At 40.7% G+C, this 14778-nt stretch overlaps 1 protein-coding gene across 2 annotated transcripts in view; it reads right to left on the minus strand.

Moving 5' to 3' along the window:
* naa25 (N-alpha-acetyltransferase 25, NatB auxiliary subunit) overlaps nucleotides 1-13500 on the minus strand; it is an 80527-nt gene extending 67027 nt beyond the window's left edge. For both annotated transcript variants that reach the window (XM_078227337.1, XM_078227336.1), the window contains exons 1-2: nucleotides 13395-13500; nucleotides 1213-1298 (exon numbers count right to left, since the gene is read on the minus strand). In XM_078227337.1, the coding sequence (XP_078083463.1) occupies nucleotides 1213-1298; nucleotides 13395-13452 (144 nt within the window). In that variant the 5' untranslated portion in view covers nucleotides 13453-13500. The remainder of the gene's footprint in view (nucleotides 1-1212; nucleotides 1299-13394) is intronic.
* Nucleotides 13501-14778: the final 1278 nt, after the last annotated feature.

Consider the following 14778-nt stretch of genomic DNA (forward strand, 5'->3'; position numbering starts at 1 on the left):
TTAGAATTTTGAAAAGCAGCAAAGAAAATATTTAACCCTGGATTATCAACTACAGCCTCGAGAACAAAAGCTCAAAATATTAGCTGCTGTCTGAAAATGACACATTAAAATTTCCGGATCAAACGACTGAACTCTGAATGACCTTTGATACTTTGTGCCCTTAAAAGGGCTTGTGGCTTTTGCTACCAAATAAAGCTGATGGACTTTAACCTGGTGTTAAACTTCTTACTGCCCTTAAAAGGACACAACTTTACCTTAGCAGAGTTGTGACTTCTCTAATAAGTGGCACAACATTTTTAAAACAGATTGGATTTACCAAGACTAACATCGCAGAACAGTTTCTACTTTTGACTTTGGTGCAAAACACCAACAATTCAAAACTGAACAATCATATTATTTACTGCCTTAAATGATTGAAATCATTGAAAGGATGAGAAAAATCAAATGGCTGCGTATCAAGAGAAACATTGCCAATACTTTGCCTTTCAACTGACGGCAGGATCTACTTAGACCATTTGCCTACAGGAAATTCCTCAGGTCAATTTAGCAATTAACATTACAATCATGCTCCAAGCTATCCAACCATGTTGCATATTGCACTCCACTTTAGAAAACTATTGCTATGCTTGCTTACCTTTGTAAGAAGTTTAACAACACCAGGTTAAAGTCCAACAGGTTTATTTGGTAGCAAAAGCCACACAAGCTTTCGAGGCTCTGAGCCCCTTCTTCAGGTGAGTGGGAATTCTGTTCACAAACAGAACTTATAAGACACAGACTCAATTTACATGAATAATGGTTGGAATGCGAATACTTACAACTAATCCAGTCTTTAAGAAACAAAACAATGGGAGTGGGGAGAGCATCAAGACAGGCTAAAAAGATGTGTATTGTCTCCAGACAAGACAGCCAGTGAAACTCTGCAGGTCCACGCAACTGTGGGAGTTACAAATAGTGTGACATAAATTCTGATTCTAGGATCGCATGATAAAGACTCAGGAGGAAAAAAGCAGAAATATTTATGTGAAATAGTGTGACATAAACCCAATATCCCGGTTGAGGCCGTCCTTGTGTGTGCGGAAGAAGGGGCTCAGAGCCTCGAAAGCTTGTGTGGCTTTTGCTACCAAATAAACCTGTTGGACTTTAACCTGGTGTTGTTAAACTTCTTACTGTGTTTACCCCAGTCCAACGCCGGCATCTCCACATCATGCTTACCTTTGCACAGTGAAGGTCCTTGTGTTTTTTGAGCAGTTTGTCAGCTTGCTGTATAGCCATCTTGTTATTGCCATTGTCCAGATAATCTGTGCAACAAATACAACATATCATTTTATTTGTTCCACATTGAGGGGAAGAGGGTAGGGGATTTAAATTTCTATTGAAAAATACTGGCTTGGAATACATGCAATACCAAGCACACCAATATTTTGAGTATAACTGAAGCACTATAGCAAAATGTGCAACAAAGGAGAGTTTGCTTTGCGCTCCTTTGGTACCATTCACATCAGGCGCTTGAGAGAACATAGTGTTTGGCTTCAATGCTGAGTCCAGCACTCAGAAGACCTGACACCAAGTATGTAAGAATTTGACAGACTTCATACGGTCATTTGAGGCAGAACCACTTACTATGGCCTTGAATGCACAGTACCTGTGCTTCCTTACCCTTGCATTATCTAACTGAAGGAATGGTTACATGCAAGCATAACTGGTACAGAATCTACCTGCTCAAAATTGACTACGCAGTCATTTTCAAGCAGATGTATAACTGGTACAGAATCTATCTGCTTGAAAATGACTGCGTAGTCAATTTTGAGCAGGTAGATTCTGTACCAGTTATGCTTGCATGTAACCATTCCTTAAGATTCAGTCAGGAAACATCCTTCCATCTCAAATGAAGATCCATGATCTGTGGACATACAGGTCGGCTGAAAACTCTTATTTCTACTTGAACATGACTATTTTCCTTCTTGATAATTGTAGCGTGTGTGTGTGTTCTGGTTTGCAAGAAAAGGCTGCCCATGACAAGAAGGAGCATGACAGAAGAGGTTGCCCCCACCACTCTTCTGAACTTCACTATTTTAATCTTTCTTGAGCAATTAATATTTCAGTATACCAAGCAAAAGGCTGGAGGCTTCCTCCAGCTCAGATCTCCAAAGGCCACTCATACATGAAAGGAAACTTCTGTCAACAGACAAAATGACAACAAACCGGAAAAACTGTTTGATAGAGGGGATGGGAACATATACCATAAAACTACCGGTGCCTCACAAGGCAGTGTTCTCAGCCCCCTACTATACTCCTTATACACCTCTGACTGTGTGGCCAAATTCCCCTCCAATTCGATTTTCAAGTTTGCTGACAACACCACTGTAGTGGGTCGGATCTCAAACAATGACGAGACAGAGTACAGGAATGAGTTAGAGAATCTGGTGAACTGGTGCGGCAACAATAATCTCTCCCTCAATGTCAACAAAACGAAGGAGATTGTCATCGACTTCAGAAAGCGTAAAGGAGAACATGCCCCTGTCTACATCAACGGGGACGAAGTAGAAAGGGTCGAGAGCTTCAGGTTTTTAGGTATCCAGATCATCAACAACCTGTCCTGGTTCCCCCCATGCCAACACTATACTTAAGAAAGCCCACCAACGCCTCCACTTTCTCAGAAGACTAAGGAAATTTGGCATGTCAGCTACAACTCTCACCAATTTTTAACAGATGCACCATAGGAAGCATTCTTTCTGGTTGTATCACAGCTTGGTGCGGCTCCTGCTCTGCCCAAGACCGCAAGGAACTACAAAAGGTCGTGAATGTAGCCCAATCCATCACGCAAACCAGCCTCCCATCCATTGACTCTGTCTACACTTCCCACTGCCTCAGCAAAGCAGCCAGCATAATTAAGGACCCCACGCACCCCGGACATTCTCTCTTCCATCTTCTTCCGTCGGGAAAAAGATACAAAAGTTTGAGGTCACGTACCAACCGACTCAAAAACAGCTTCTTCCCTGCTGCTGTCAGACTTTTGAATGGACTTACTTTGCATTAAGTTGATCTTTCTCTGCACCCTAGCTATGATGTAACACTACATTCTACATTCTCTCGTTTCCTTCTCTATGAACGGTATGCTTTGTCTGTATAGCGCAAGAAACAATACTTTTCACTATGTTAATGTATGTTAATACATGTGACAATAATAAATCAAATCAAATGGTACACGCACTCATTTATACCCAGGGTAGCTTACTAACCAATATGCCATTGAGCTACACAAAATGGCAGAGATTCAACAAGAACAATCTCCATCCTTAATTCTAACATCACCTCTCATTCGCCTTGCTGATGTTTTTAGGTCACATAAATAATCAAGGAAATTGTGCCTCCTAAAGAGCCATTCATTTTCTGATACCTGAAGTCTAAAATGAGCAATGGAAATTAATACTCTCAAGACAGAAAACAGAATTAAAATTTGCTCATCAACTTTACAATGCATGGGGCATGGAATCCAGAAAATTATGGTTTGGTGTGTTGAACAACACAAAACAAGGTATGGAAGACGACCATTCAGCCCATACCGTGCCATCCAAGAAATGTACATGGACCTCCTTTCTCCGCCTACTATATCACTTCAAGGAAAAAAAAAATCATCCCCAACCTTCCCTGAAACATGTCAAATTATGCTCTTAATATCTTTATATTCCCCCTCTCTCTCAGTAAATATCAATCCAGCTCTCATTTAAAAAGTAAAATCTGAGTTAACATCAATGATTCCTTACAACATGAGATCCTAACTATGGCAGAATCACAAGAGATTTAAGAAGTGGCAAGGGGAGAGAAACAAAATGCCCTGATAATGATTTCCTAAGTTTTTGTACAGGCAGAGAAAAAACTGGGTCACTCCCAAATGGTTCATGTCATTTTTAAATTAAAAAACTACCCAAAATTTCAGTCCAGTCTTCTCAGCATGTTCTTACACATATTATTTAATTTTACTCCACGTTAGTTTCCATGCAATATACATGTTGAACTTCATAATTACTGAAAAAGATATGCATGAACATGTATATATTACCCAAATTGTTTAGATAAATGGCATTTCACTGTAAACTGAATTTTCTACAGAACCATCCATCATTTCGTTGGCCTCCACAATACATTTTTCAAACACATTTTACGTATGTGGAAACGTGACTTGAATGGCTTCTATCAGAGGGATTAACATTTTTGTTCAAGCTCCAATGTCATTGTGAATGCCATGTAACATCAGTCCATCTATGTGTGTTTGTCATCATGTCTCAAGGACAATGCCAAATAGAATCTGGCACTGAAAACCAAAGCAATATATGCCTCAAATTTTATTCTTAAAAGTAACACCCGTAACAAGGCATTAATGACAAATGAATTACTGGGTGTGGAACAGGCTGGATCTTCTGTCCTTGTTGTTAACTGTTCTTGACAGGGATCATAGTTAGAGCATTGAAACTAGATTTAACACTTTGGAACAAAGTTCCCAGACTGGGAGGCATGACAAAATACAGAACCCAGAGAGGCTTCCTGTCACTCAAAACACTAGTGCCAGAGATTTGGTTGGAAGATAGTCTTTATATATTTCTCCCTTGTTTGGTTACTGTATGATTACTCAGTCTTTTAAGGCAAATAGTTGGCTCAAAAAAATAGATCCATAATGCTCTCATTAGATTTTGAGCAGAGGTGCTTCTGGTGGCATTGAGAGGATAACCTGGAAATACATGAAGACAAGCACTTCTTCCATCCCACAGGTTGAGTTGTAGCAAATAGGAGAAAGGTGCAGGATTTCTTGTCATGTGTTTTGCTCCTCAAATCTGAAATCACCATGCATAGTACCAAAACATGGTTAACCAATGTGCTCACACTATGACAGCATATTCAGCTCCCGTGTACTTTATAGCTAGCATATACACAATGTATGGTGTTCAATAATTATGAATGAATGGAATCCTAAAACTTCACAGTACAGGAGGAGGCTATTCAGTCCGTGACGGTTCTTTGAAATAACTGTTTAGTCCCATCTTTTCTATGCAGCCCTGCATTTTTTTTCTTTTCAAATATACATCTCCAGGACAGATGGTGGCATAGTGCAAAGTCACCGGACTAGTAATCCAGAGACCCAGGCTAATGCGATGAGGGCATGGGTTCAAAAAATTCAATTAATAAATATGGAATACAAGGCTAGTCTCAGTAATGGTGACCATGACAACTATCATCAATTGATATAAAAATTCTTCTGGTTCACTAATGTCCTTGGGGGAAGGAAATCTGCCACCCTTACTCAGTCTGACCTACATGCAACTCTAGACCCACAGCAATGTGGTTGGCTCTTAACCGCCCTATGCAATGGCCTCGCAAGCCACTCAGTTCAAGGATAATTAGGAATGGGCAATAAATGCTGAACTTGTCACATCTCATGAAAGGATTTTTTGAAAACCCATTCCCATTTGAATTGAAGTGTTAAATCTGCTTTAAACTGCGAAACTGCTTAAAAGCATAACGTGAGGATACTGATCCCGGGGAAGGAACAAGTATATCAAGGCAGAAAAATAACAGGACATGTGATGAAATATCACAGTTCTCTTTCTTGCTCCATAGATGCAGTTTTTCCAGATTTCCTGTTCTTATTATAATAGGAAATATCGATCCTTCATACTTGGACTTAAGAATGTTACCGGTTCTGATGAAAATTCTTGATCTGTGAGTGACTTACGTTCTTATTCAGGATAACTTGAAAGCAAGCAAACTAAAACATCACTTGATGACCTCTGTTCTCAAAAGATAAATCACGGGACTTTGTTTCCAGTGGTACCTCACAGGAACAAGAGTAGATAATTCAATGTCATCATGGCTGGTCTAATTTACTTGTCTTTGATACCCTACCAAAAAAGATCTGTTCATCTCAGTGAAAATTTCAATTAACCCAGCATCCATAACCTATTGGGGGGAGGGAGAGGAGAATTCCATTTCTTCACTAGTGAGAAAAATTGTTTCCCGATTTGACTCCTCAACAGCCCAGTTCTAACTTAGCCAATATATGCTGGGGTGTGGTGCCCAAATCAAAATACAGTGACAAAGGCTTTGTACAAGTGCAGTATCACATTTTCGTCTTTGCATCCTAGCCTCCTGGAGTTAGTGTTCAACAATTCATTAACCTTTTGATTACTTGTTATATCTGTGCAAATAGCCTTTAGTAGCATGTGTACCTGGAGACCCAAATGCCTTTGCCCCTCCACAAGTTTCAGAGTGACCAATTGCTGTAAAACTATATGCCAGGGTGATTTATTTGCCACACAAGATGGAAAGAAAATATGAGAAATATGAAAAATGTGAGGCCACACCTAGAGAACTGTGTACAGTTTTGGTCTCCTTACTTGAGAAAGGATATACTGGCACTGAAGGGTGTGCAGAGGAGATTCACTAGGTTGATTCTGGAGTTGAGAGGGTTGGCTTATGAGGAGAGGCTGAGTAGACTGGGGCGATACTCAGTGGAATTCAGAAGAATGAGGGGAGATCTTATAGAAACATATAAGATGAAGGGAATAGATAAGATAGAAGCAGGAAAGTTGTTTCCACTGACGGGTGAAACTAGAAATAGGGAGCATGGCCTCAAAATAAGGGGGAGCAGATTTAGGACTGAGTTGAGGAGGAACTTCTTCACACAAAGGGTTGTGAATCTGTGGAATTCCCTGCCCAGTGAAGTAGTTGAGATTACTTCATTGAATGTTTTTAAGGCAAGGATAGACACATTTTTGAACAGTAAAGGAATTAAGGGTTATGGAGTGGGCGGGTAAGTGGAGCTGAGTCCACGAAAAGATCAGCCATCATTTTATTGAATGGCGGAGCAGGCTCAAGGGGCCAGATGGCCTACTCCTGCTCCTAGTTCTTATGTCCTTATGTATTCGTATTAAGTCTCTGATTCTAATAAATCTATCATTAGTAATGCAATAAAGCATAATTATTTTTTCATCATAGGCATGCAAAACATCTATACAGCAGCTTTCCACCTTAGATGCCCGATTGCAAACAAACATTTTACACGAAATTCTGAATTAGATGGTGACATGAGAACCATGCACAAACTAAGTTCACTGGTCAGGTTTAACAAAGACCTATGGCACATAGAAAAGGATCCAATGTTCCATGTATTGTGGTTACATTAATGTGGCTCTTGTGAAATTGAGCACCAATGCAAAACTGCGCACCTCCTAGATCCTTTCTTTCAACTAGTTAGAGCATTATTGGCTGATGGGTTCCAACCATGTCAACTACTCAGCCTCTCAATCATGTATCAATGCTTGGAACTGATGCAAGGGACAAACAACTGCAAACAGTCTCAAAATTTCACTGAAAATAGGATCATAGAATCATAGAAACCCTGCAGTGCAGGAAGAGGCAATTCGGCCCATCGAGTCTGCACCGACCACAATCCCACCCAGGCCCTACCCCCATATCCCTACATTTTATTTTTCAGGCATCTAAGGATAGCAGTAAAACATTTTTATATATTACAACTTTAGCATATTTTGTCCATAAATCAATGGAAGTAAACTACGCCTCCACTGAAACAAATACTTGTGGTTGTCACATATTGAGGCAAGACAGCTACCCACCAAAGATGAGCAGTATTATAAGTCTCACATCAAAGAAAACCCCCAAAAATCTGATCATAAACCATGTTTATTAGTGTGCAGAAAGCTAGGCTGCCCAAAGCTTGCACTCATATTTAACAAAGGTTTGCTCCGAACTCATTCTGGGAATGAGTCAGTCAGCTTTTGGCAAATTTCAGTTCTTCTCAATTCATTCTTACCATCTGAAGATTCAGAGAAAATAAATTCTTTAGTTAGGTTATCTGAACTGAATTCACGAGTTTCTGTTTTGTAAAATAATCTGTTCAGTTCAAAGAGTAGCAACATTTATCTGGGGGAAGGCAGGTACAATATTAATGAGGTGGGGGGGGGGAGGCGGGGAGAGAGAGAGAGAGAGAGAGAGAGAGAGAGAGAGAGAGAGATGGAAAACATTCTGAAGAATGCATTTCCACATGTCCAAAAGGTTGCAGCAATTCCTCAAATATTCGGAGTTTCTTTTGACAGGAGACCAAACAAAGCAAGTGCCCAAGTGACTATTCTTTCACATTTAAATGTGGCAATGGTCCTACTTGCCTAGTCTTCCAGAGATAATGTTATATTTAATGTTCTCCCTTTAAATACTGAACTGTCAACAGATGCTTTTTTGTGTGGCAAAAGAAATCAACCCGAGCAGTTTCTACTGCTTTGACTGCACCTTCTTCATTCTGAAAGTACAACCACAAATGGACACTTTAAACAATAATGATGATTATATTTTCTATGGGTCACTTAATCAGGTGAAGGTCTCTTTTAGATCCAACTTCCATTTTTAGTCACCTGAAAACATTTAAGTTGTGTTTGTGAAACAAGTTGCCTAGAGCTCTGCAAACAAACTATTTGGGAATATGCCATTCTGAAACAAACTGTTCCATAAACAGAGCCAGCTGGTATTTCATATGCACAAAGAAAATGAACATAATTGCCCTGTAAAGTCCCTCTGTTTTTTGTGGGACCTTGCTGTGCATAAACTGGCGACTGTATTTCCCTACAGTACAGCAGTAGCAAAAAATGTACTTAATTGGTTGTAAAGCACCTGGAGGCTAAGACAGGAGATATATAATTCTTTCTTCTTTACTTCCTACAATGTGGAAATTTACTTATTTTGGATATTATAGCTTTATTTCTTTCAATCTCGTGCTAGAAATCAAAAACAGAAAATGCTGGAAATACTCAGCACGTCAGGCAGCACGTGTGGACAAAGAGTTGACAGCTACGTCAATGAACATTACATGGCTCACTATTCACAGAACTTGCCTAAGCTGCTGAGAACTCCCTGCACTTTCTGTTTTTAATTTCAGATGCCATTCACAGCATTTTAATTTTTGTTTAAGCAAGAAAATAACCGTCTTAAAATTGGTCATTTGAATACCATCAAGGTTGGAGGAGGGACCCTGTCTCTGATCTGCAACTTCTCCAGCATGTGAAGCGCTCCGAAAGCTTGTGGCTTGTGCTCCCAAATAAACCTGTTGGACTTTAACCTGGCGTTGTGAGACTTCTTCCTGTACTTCTCCAGCAGACAGCATGAAGCTATCAAGAGTGCATCAGGACATCTTGGTTTTAACACTAAAGTCTTATCATTCAACGGTAACTTGGCTGAAATTTTGTGTGTTACTTTCTGAATGTGAAGAATCTCTCAAATGTATATCAGACAGCACAAACAGCAATTAACAGAAATTACTGATCCAGTGCAATAAACTACCAAACAGTGACATAAGATTTAAATTGTTTCCCTTATGATCTACAACAACAATGTATATTTATACAGCACAGGACCATTATAAAACAAGGTATAAAACTGAGCCACAAAGGAGATGTCAGGTCAGTTGACCAAAAACCTGGTCGAGAAAGAAGATTTTAGGAAGTGTCTTAAAGAATAAAACCAAGGTAGACAGGTGGGGGAAGAGAATTCCAGAGCTCGGAGTCTAGACAACCAAAGACATGGTAACCAATGGTGGCGCAATTATACACAAGAGGCTCAGTGGTTAGCACTGCTGCCTCACAGCGCCAAGAACCTGGGTTCAATTCCAACTTGGGTCAGTGTCAGTGTGGAGCCTGCACGTTCTCCTCATGTTCGCGTGGGTATCTTCCGGGTGCTCCGGTTTCCTCCCACAGTCTGAAAGACATGCTGGTTAGGTGCATTGGCCATGCTAAGTTCTCCCTCAGTGTTGGAGTGTGGTGACTGGGGTATTTTCACAGTAACTTCATTGCAGTGTTAATGTAAGCCGACTTGAGACACAAATAAACTTGAGATTATTGCATATATCTGGGAGGGTTGTGGGGTTGGAGGAGTTAGAGGGGCAAGGCCATGGAGGGATTTGAAAACAAGGTTGAGAATTATAAAATCAAGATGTCGCCAACATAGGTCAGCAAGAACAGGGATTATAGGGGAATGGAACTTGCTCCAAGTTAAAACATAAGCAGCAAGTTTACAAAGGTAACACGTGAGACACCAGCCAGTGGTGCTTTGGAATTGTAGAGTCCAGAGGTAATGAAGGTATGGATGAGGGTTTCACCAGATGAGTTGAGTCGAACAAGTCACAGAGGTAGAAAAAGGTGGTCTTAGAGAGGGCATAACTACAAGATCAGAAGCTCATCTCAGGGTCAAATTTGACACCAAAGTTGGGAACAGACTGACGATCTCAGGCCATTGCCAGAGAGGGGGATAGTTGTTGGACTAGTACAGAAGTGTGCCACCTTTTTCCTGAAAGAGGCTGCTGAGGTGCATACCATGCTGCCTGTGTCTCCATTAGTTTGTATATAGCTCAGGCTTGCAGATATGAACACATTCGTTTTTCTGATTTGGGATTTATTCATCAATGAAGCAACAGCACCATGAACGCCTCTTTTCAAGGCATACAAAATTCAAATGGGATGAATTAGCAAAGTATGAAATTAATAAATATAACAGAATTGCATGAACTTTGTGGGCTAAAATGACAGGAGCTACAAGCCTCATTCCAATTCTAAATTACATTTGTGAACCAGTTGGGTTATATCACAACCAGACAGCTTTATGGCTACCTTTCCTGAACATCAGTTTTTTTTTTTAAAAAGCTTAATCCACATCCTCAAAGATTCTCAATATGGCAAGATCTGACCTCAGTGACTGGGAAAAGAGAAGCCATAGCATTTCGCTAAGGAAATGAGAGATGAGAAAAAAGCAAATCCCCCTCCATCTCTTGTTTGTGGCTGGACACAAAAAAGGGTTAGAAGACAAAAATAAGGTATTTATTGACTAACACTTATGAGGAGGGTGAATAAAACATACAGAAATTCTTACATACCTACAAGGAACACGATGACATACACTTACTGACACAAACTGCTGCTATAGGAATATAAATAGCATCCATATTCATGACAAAATAAAGTTTAAAAATTTCTACCTCCGTGACTTGTATGGTGAAATATGGTGAAACCCTCATCCATACCTTCATTACCTCTGGACTCTACAATTCCAAAGCACCACTGGCTGGTGTCTCACATGTTACCTTTGTAAACTTGCTGCCTATGTTTTAACTTGGAGCAAGTTCCATTCCTTTATAATCCCTGTGCTTGCTGACCTATGTTGGCAACATCTTGATTTTATAATTCTCAACCTTGTTTTCAAATCCCTCCAAAGCCTTTTTTGTTGTCTGTTAAGGAAGATGTACATTTCTCTCTAAACATAAAAGAGAGTTCATTTTATAAGATCCTGAATGATCCTGATGAGGTGGACGTGGAAATGATATTTCCACTTGTGGGTGAGTCCAGAACTAGAGGGCACTGTTTTAAAATTAGGGGTCGCCCTTACAGGACAGAGATGAGGAGTTTTTATTTCCCTTCAGAGAGTTGTGCGACTTTGGAACTCTGCCACAGATGGTGGTGGAAGCGGGGTCACTAAATTTTGGCAGAGGTAGATAGATTCTTGTTAGACAAGGGAATCAAAGGTTATCAGGAGTAGATGGGAATGTGGAACTCGAAAAACAAAACATATCAGCCATGATCTTACTGAATGGCGGAGCAGGCTTGAGGGGCTGAATTGCCTACTTCTGCCCCATTCTGTAAGTTTGTAATCAGTTATTTGCTCACTGATCTAGGGCAAACAGAAAGCCTATGAGCCACAACCAGTAATGTGAACATCCTGGATTACTCAACATTTTAAATGCATCATAATTTACAGAATTGTTCTGAACAGTGATAATTCCTACAAAAAGCAGCTTCAGCAGAGGTTCACCATTATAAATGATCCAATTATAATATTAATAGTAGAAAGCAAATTCAAAAGTTCTTTTGAATCAGGTTCATCTTTCCTCTTCATCATGCACATTTTCCCTTTCAAGTATTACCAGATTCGCTTTTGAAAATTATTGAATCTGCTCCTACATTACATTTTACACCATAACAAGGCACTATGAAAGACATGTTTCCTTTTGTCACCTCAAATCATCTTATCAATTACTTTACAATGGATATGCCCCACCTGCAAGTAAAAACTAGCCCTTCTAGATTTTTAACACCTCTTTCAAATCTCCTTGTAATATCAGCTTCCCCTTGTGGAGCAACCTCAATTTCTCTTGTCTCTCCATGTAACAAGTCTTTAATTCCTGGTACCATTTCAGTGAGTTTCCTCTGCACTCTCCATCAAGGTCGAACATACTCTGAGATGCGGCGCCCAAGGATGGCTGCAATACTTTGTAAACCACTTCTGTTAGACTGAACATGTCCAAATTCAGTGGATTGACCATGCTAAATTGTCTCTTAGTTGTCCCAAAATGTGTAGGTTAGGGGGATTAAATATGTGGATTTACGGGGACAGGGTCTGGGTAAAATGGCTTGTTTGAGAGCCTCTGCAGACCAAATGGGCCGAATTGGCCACTTCTGCACTGTCGGGATTCTGAGACTATTATATAAAAAGATAAGTTAAAAGTACCCCAGTGGAGCACTGAAAATGACTAGATTACACCAACAGCCTATTTATGCTGAGGAAACAACTCAATTTGTATGAAATGTTTAACAGAAATTGAATACTGACTACGATAACATTCCTTGTAAACTAACGACTCATTTACACTTAGGGCTGATCACTTTTTTTAAGAATTAAAAAATTAATTGCAACAAATTAATACACAGCTTAGAGAAAAATACAACACAAAACATTATCAAGTCTTATGTGAATTCAAATATGGGTCACTGCAATTCTTTTAAGTTCACTGCAATACCCCAGTTAAATTAGTTATTTCCGGAGGAGTGCTCGGTTCCAGCTGCCAGACAACTTGATTTTAAGATTTAAAACATTCTCCGGCGGCAAAGCACCATCAAGAGGCGCCGCCCACCAAACTCCATCAGTTCCAATGAATGTACACCCGACACCTCAGCCCCTCTCTCCAAAACGTCCCGTCTCCACTCTAATGGGGAATCAACAAGTTCCAATGGCAGATAAAACACATCGCTCTGGAAAACTACCACTGCACCGAGACCCTAATAAACTTCTCCCAAGGATCTTCCTATTAGAAAGAACGCAATGATGATAAAATGAAAACCTCGCACTGCCACCAGACTGCATGACTACCAGACAAGTAACGTTCGGCGCTGGACTGAGCTCCGAAGTGCGGTATAACTCGAGCTCGAGGATATATCTGCGGCCTAGCAATGAGGCGAGCCGGCGCGTGAAATTATCAGCGCCGCCAGGTTTTTCGAGCGCTTGGGTTTTATTATTAGCGTGTATTAGGGTGAACGTTGTAGGTACAAGATGACAAATCATTCCGTTACCATATATCGGACGCAGCCGCCTGTCATTGGGATCCTGCACATGGCTACGAGCCGCCATGATGATTCTCTGCTACTGCACATGCGCGCTCCGACCCAGCAACCCTGGTTAGTGCGCATGTCTATTGCCGACAGGCGGCCGACCTTGACACATGCGCATTCCGACGCAGCAATCCTGGTTACTGCGCATGTCTATTGCCGACAGGCTGCCGGCCTTAACACATGCGTAATGTTTCTTTGTCAACTCAACAGTGGATCAGAATTTGAGTTTCTTCAACTTTCCAAATGATGTCCTGTTCTTATTTTGATCAAGACTGATACATATTGCAAAATATAATTACATTGGCCTGATGATTTTGCAATGATTTTCTTTTTAGTAATTAATTCGTGGGAAATGGGCGTCACTGGCTGGCCGGCATTTATTGCCCATCCTTAGTTGCCCTTGAGAAGGTGGTGGTGAGCTGCCTTCTTGAATCGCTGCAGTCCACATTCTGTGGGTGACCCACAATGCCATTTAGGAGGGAATTCCAGGATTTTGACCCAGCGACTGTGATATAATTCCAAGTCAGGATGATGATGGCTTGGAAGTGAACTTGCAGGTGGTGATGTTCCCATATATCTGCTGCTCTTGTCCTTCTAGATGGAAGTTGTGTGTTTGGAAGGTGCTGTCTAAGGATCTTTGGTGAATTGCTGCAATGCATTTTGTAGATAGTACACACTGCTGTTACTGAGCATCGGTGGTGAAGGAAGCGGATGTTTGTAGATGTGCCAATCAAATGGGCTGCTTTCTCCTGGATGGGGTCAAGGTTCTTGAGTGTTGTTGGAGCTGCACCCATCCAGGCGAGTGGGGAGTATTCTATCATACTCCTGACTTGTGTCTTGTAGATGGTGGAAGGATTTGGGGAGTCAGGAGTTGAGTTACTCGCTGCAGTATTCCTAGCCTCAGTTTTAGTTCCTCTTTCCCTCAACAATGGGGGAAATCTAGGGATTTAGATTTAAAAATTAAAAATTAAATGGTAATGAAGAATTGTTTTTCACTCAGCGGATGATGGGGGTTTGGAACTCACTGCATGAAAGAGTGGTCGAGGTAAAAACTCATCACATTAAAAAAAAACTTGGAACATGATGACCCTCTGCTACTTGAAGTTACTGATCCGCGATTAATTCACTCAGGAGGCTGGATCGTACCCGGGAAATAAAGGCTTTTATTAGCAACAAGAATGGAGCATACTGCTTAACAATACAATCCCAGACTAAAGGGTCACTAGGAAGTGCAGTGACCTTTATACTCCTATAGGTAGGCGGAGCCAACCGGAGTGTACCACAGAACAATACCAACAGGTGGAACACCCCAACCCTAACCCCAACAGTAACAAGAGTAACATAT

This window comes from Mustelus asterias, chromosome 13 (assembly GCF_964213995.1).
Source record: "Mustelus asterias chromosome 13, sMusAst1.hap1.1, whole genome shotgun sequence".
Classification (NCBI taxonomy): domain Eukaryota; kingdom Metazoa; phylum Chordata; class Chondrichthyes; order Carcharhiniformes; family Triakidae; genus Mustelus; species Mustelus asterias.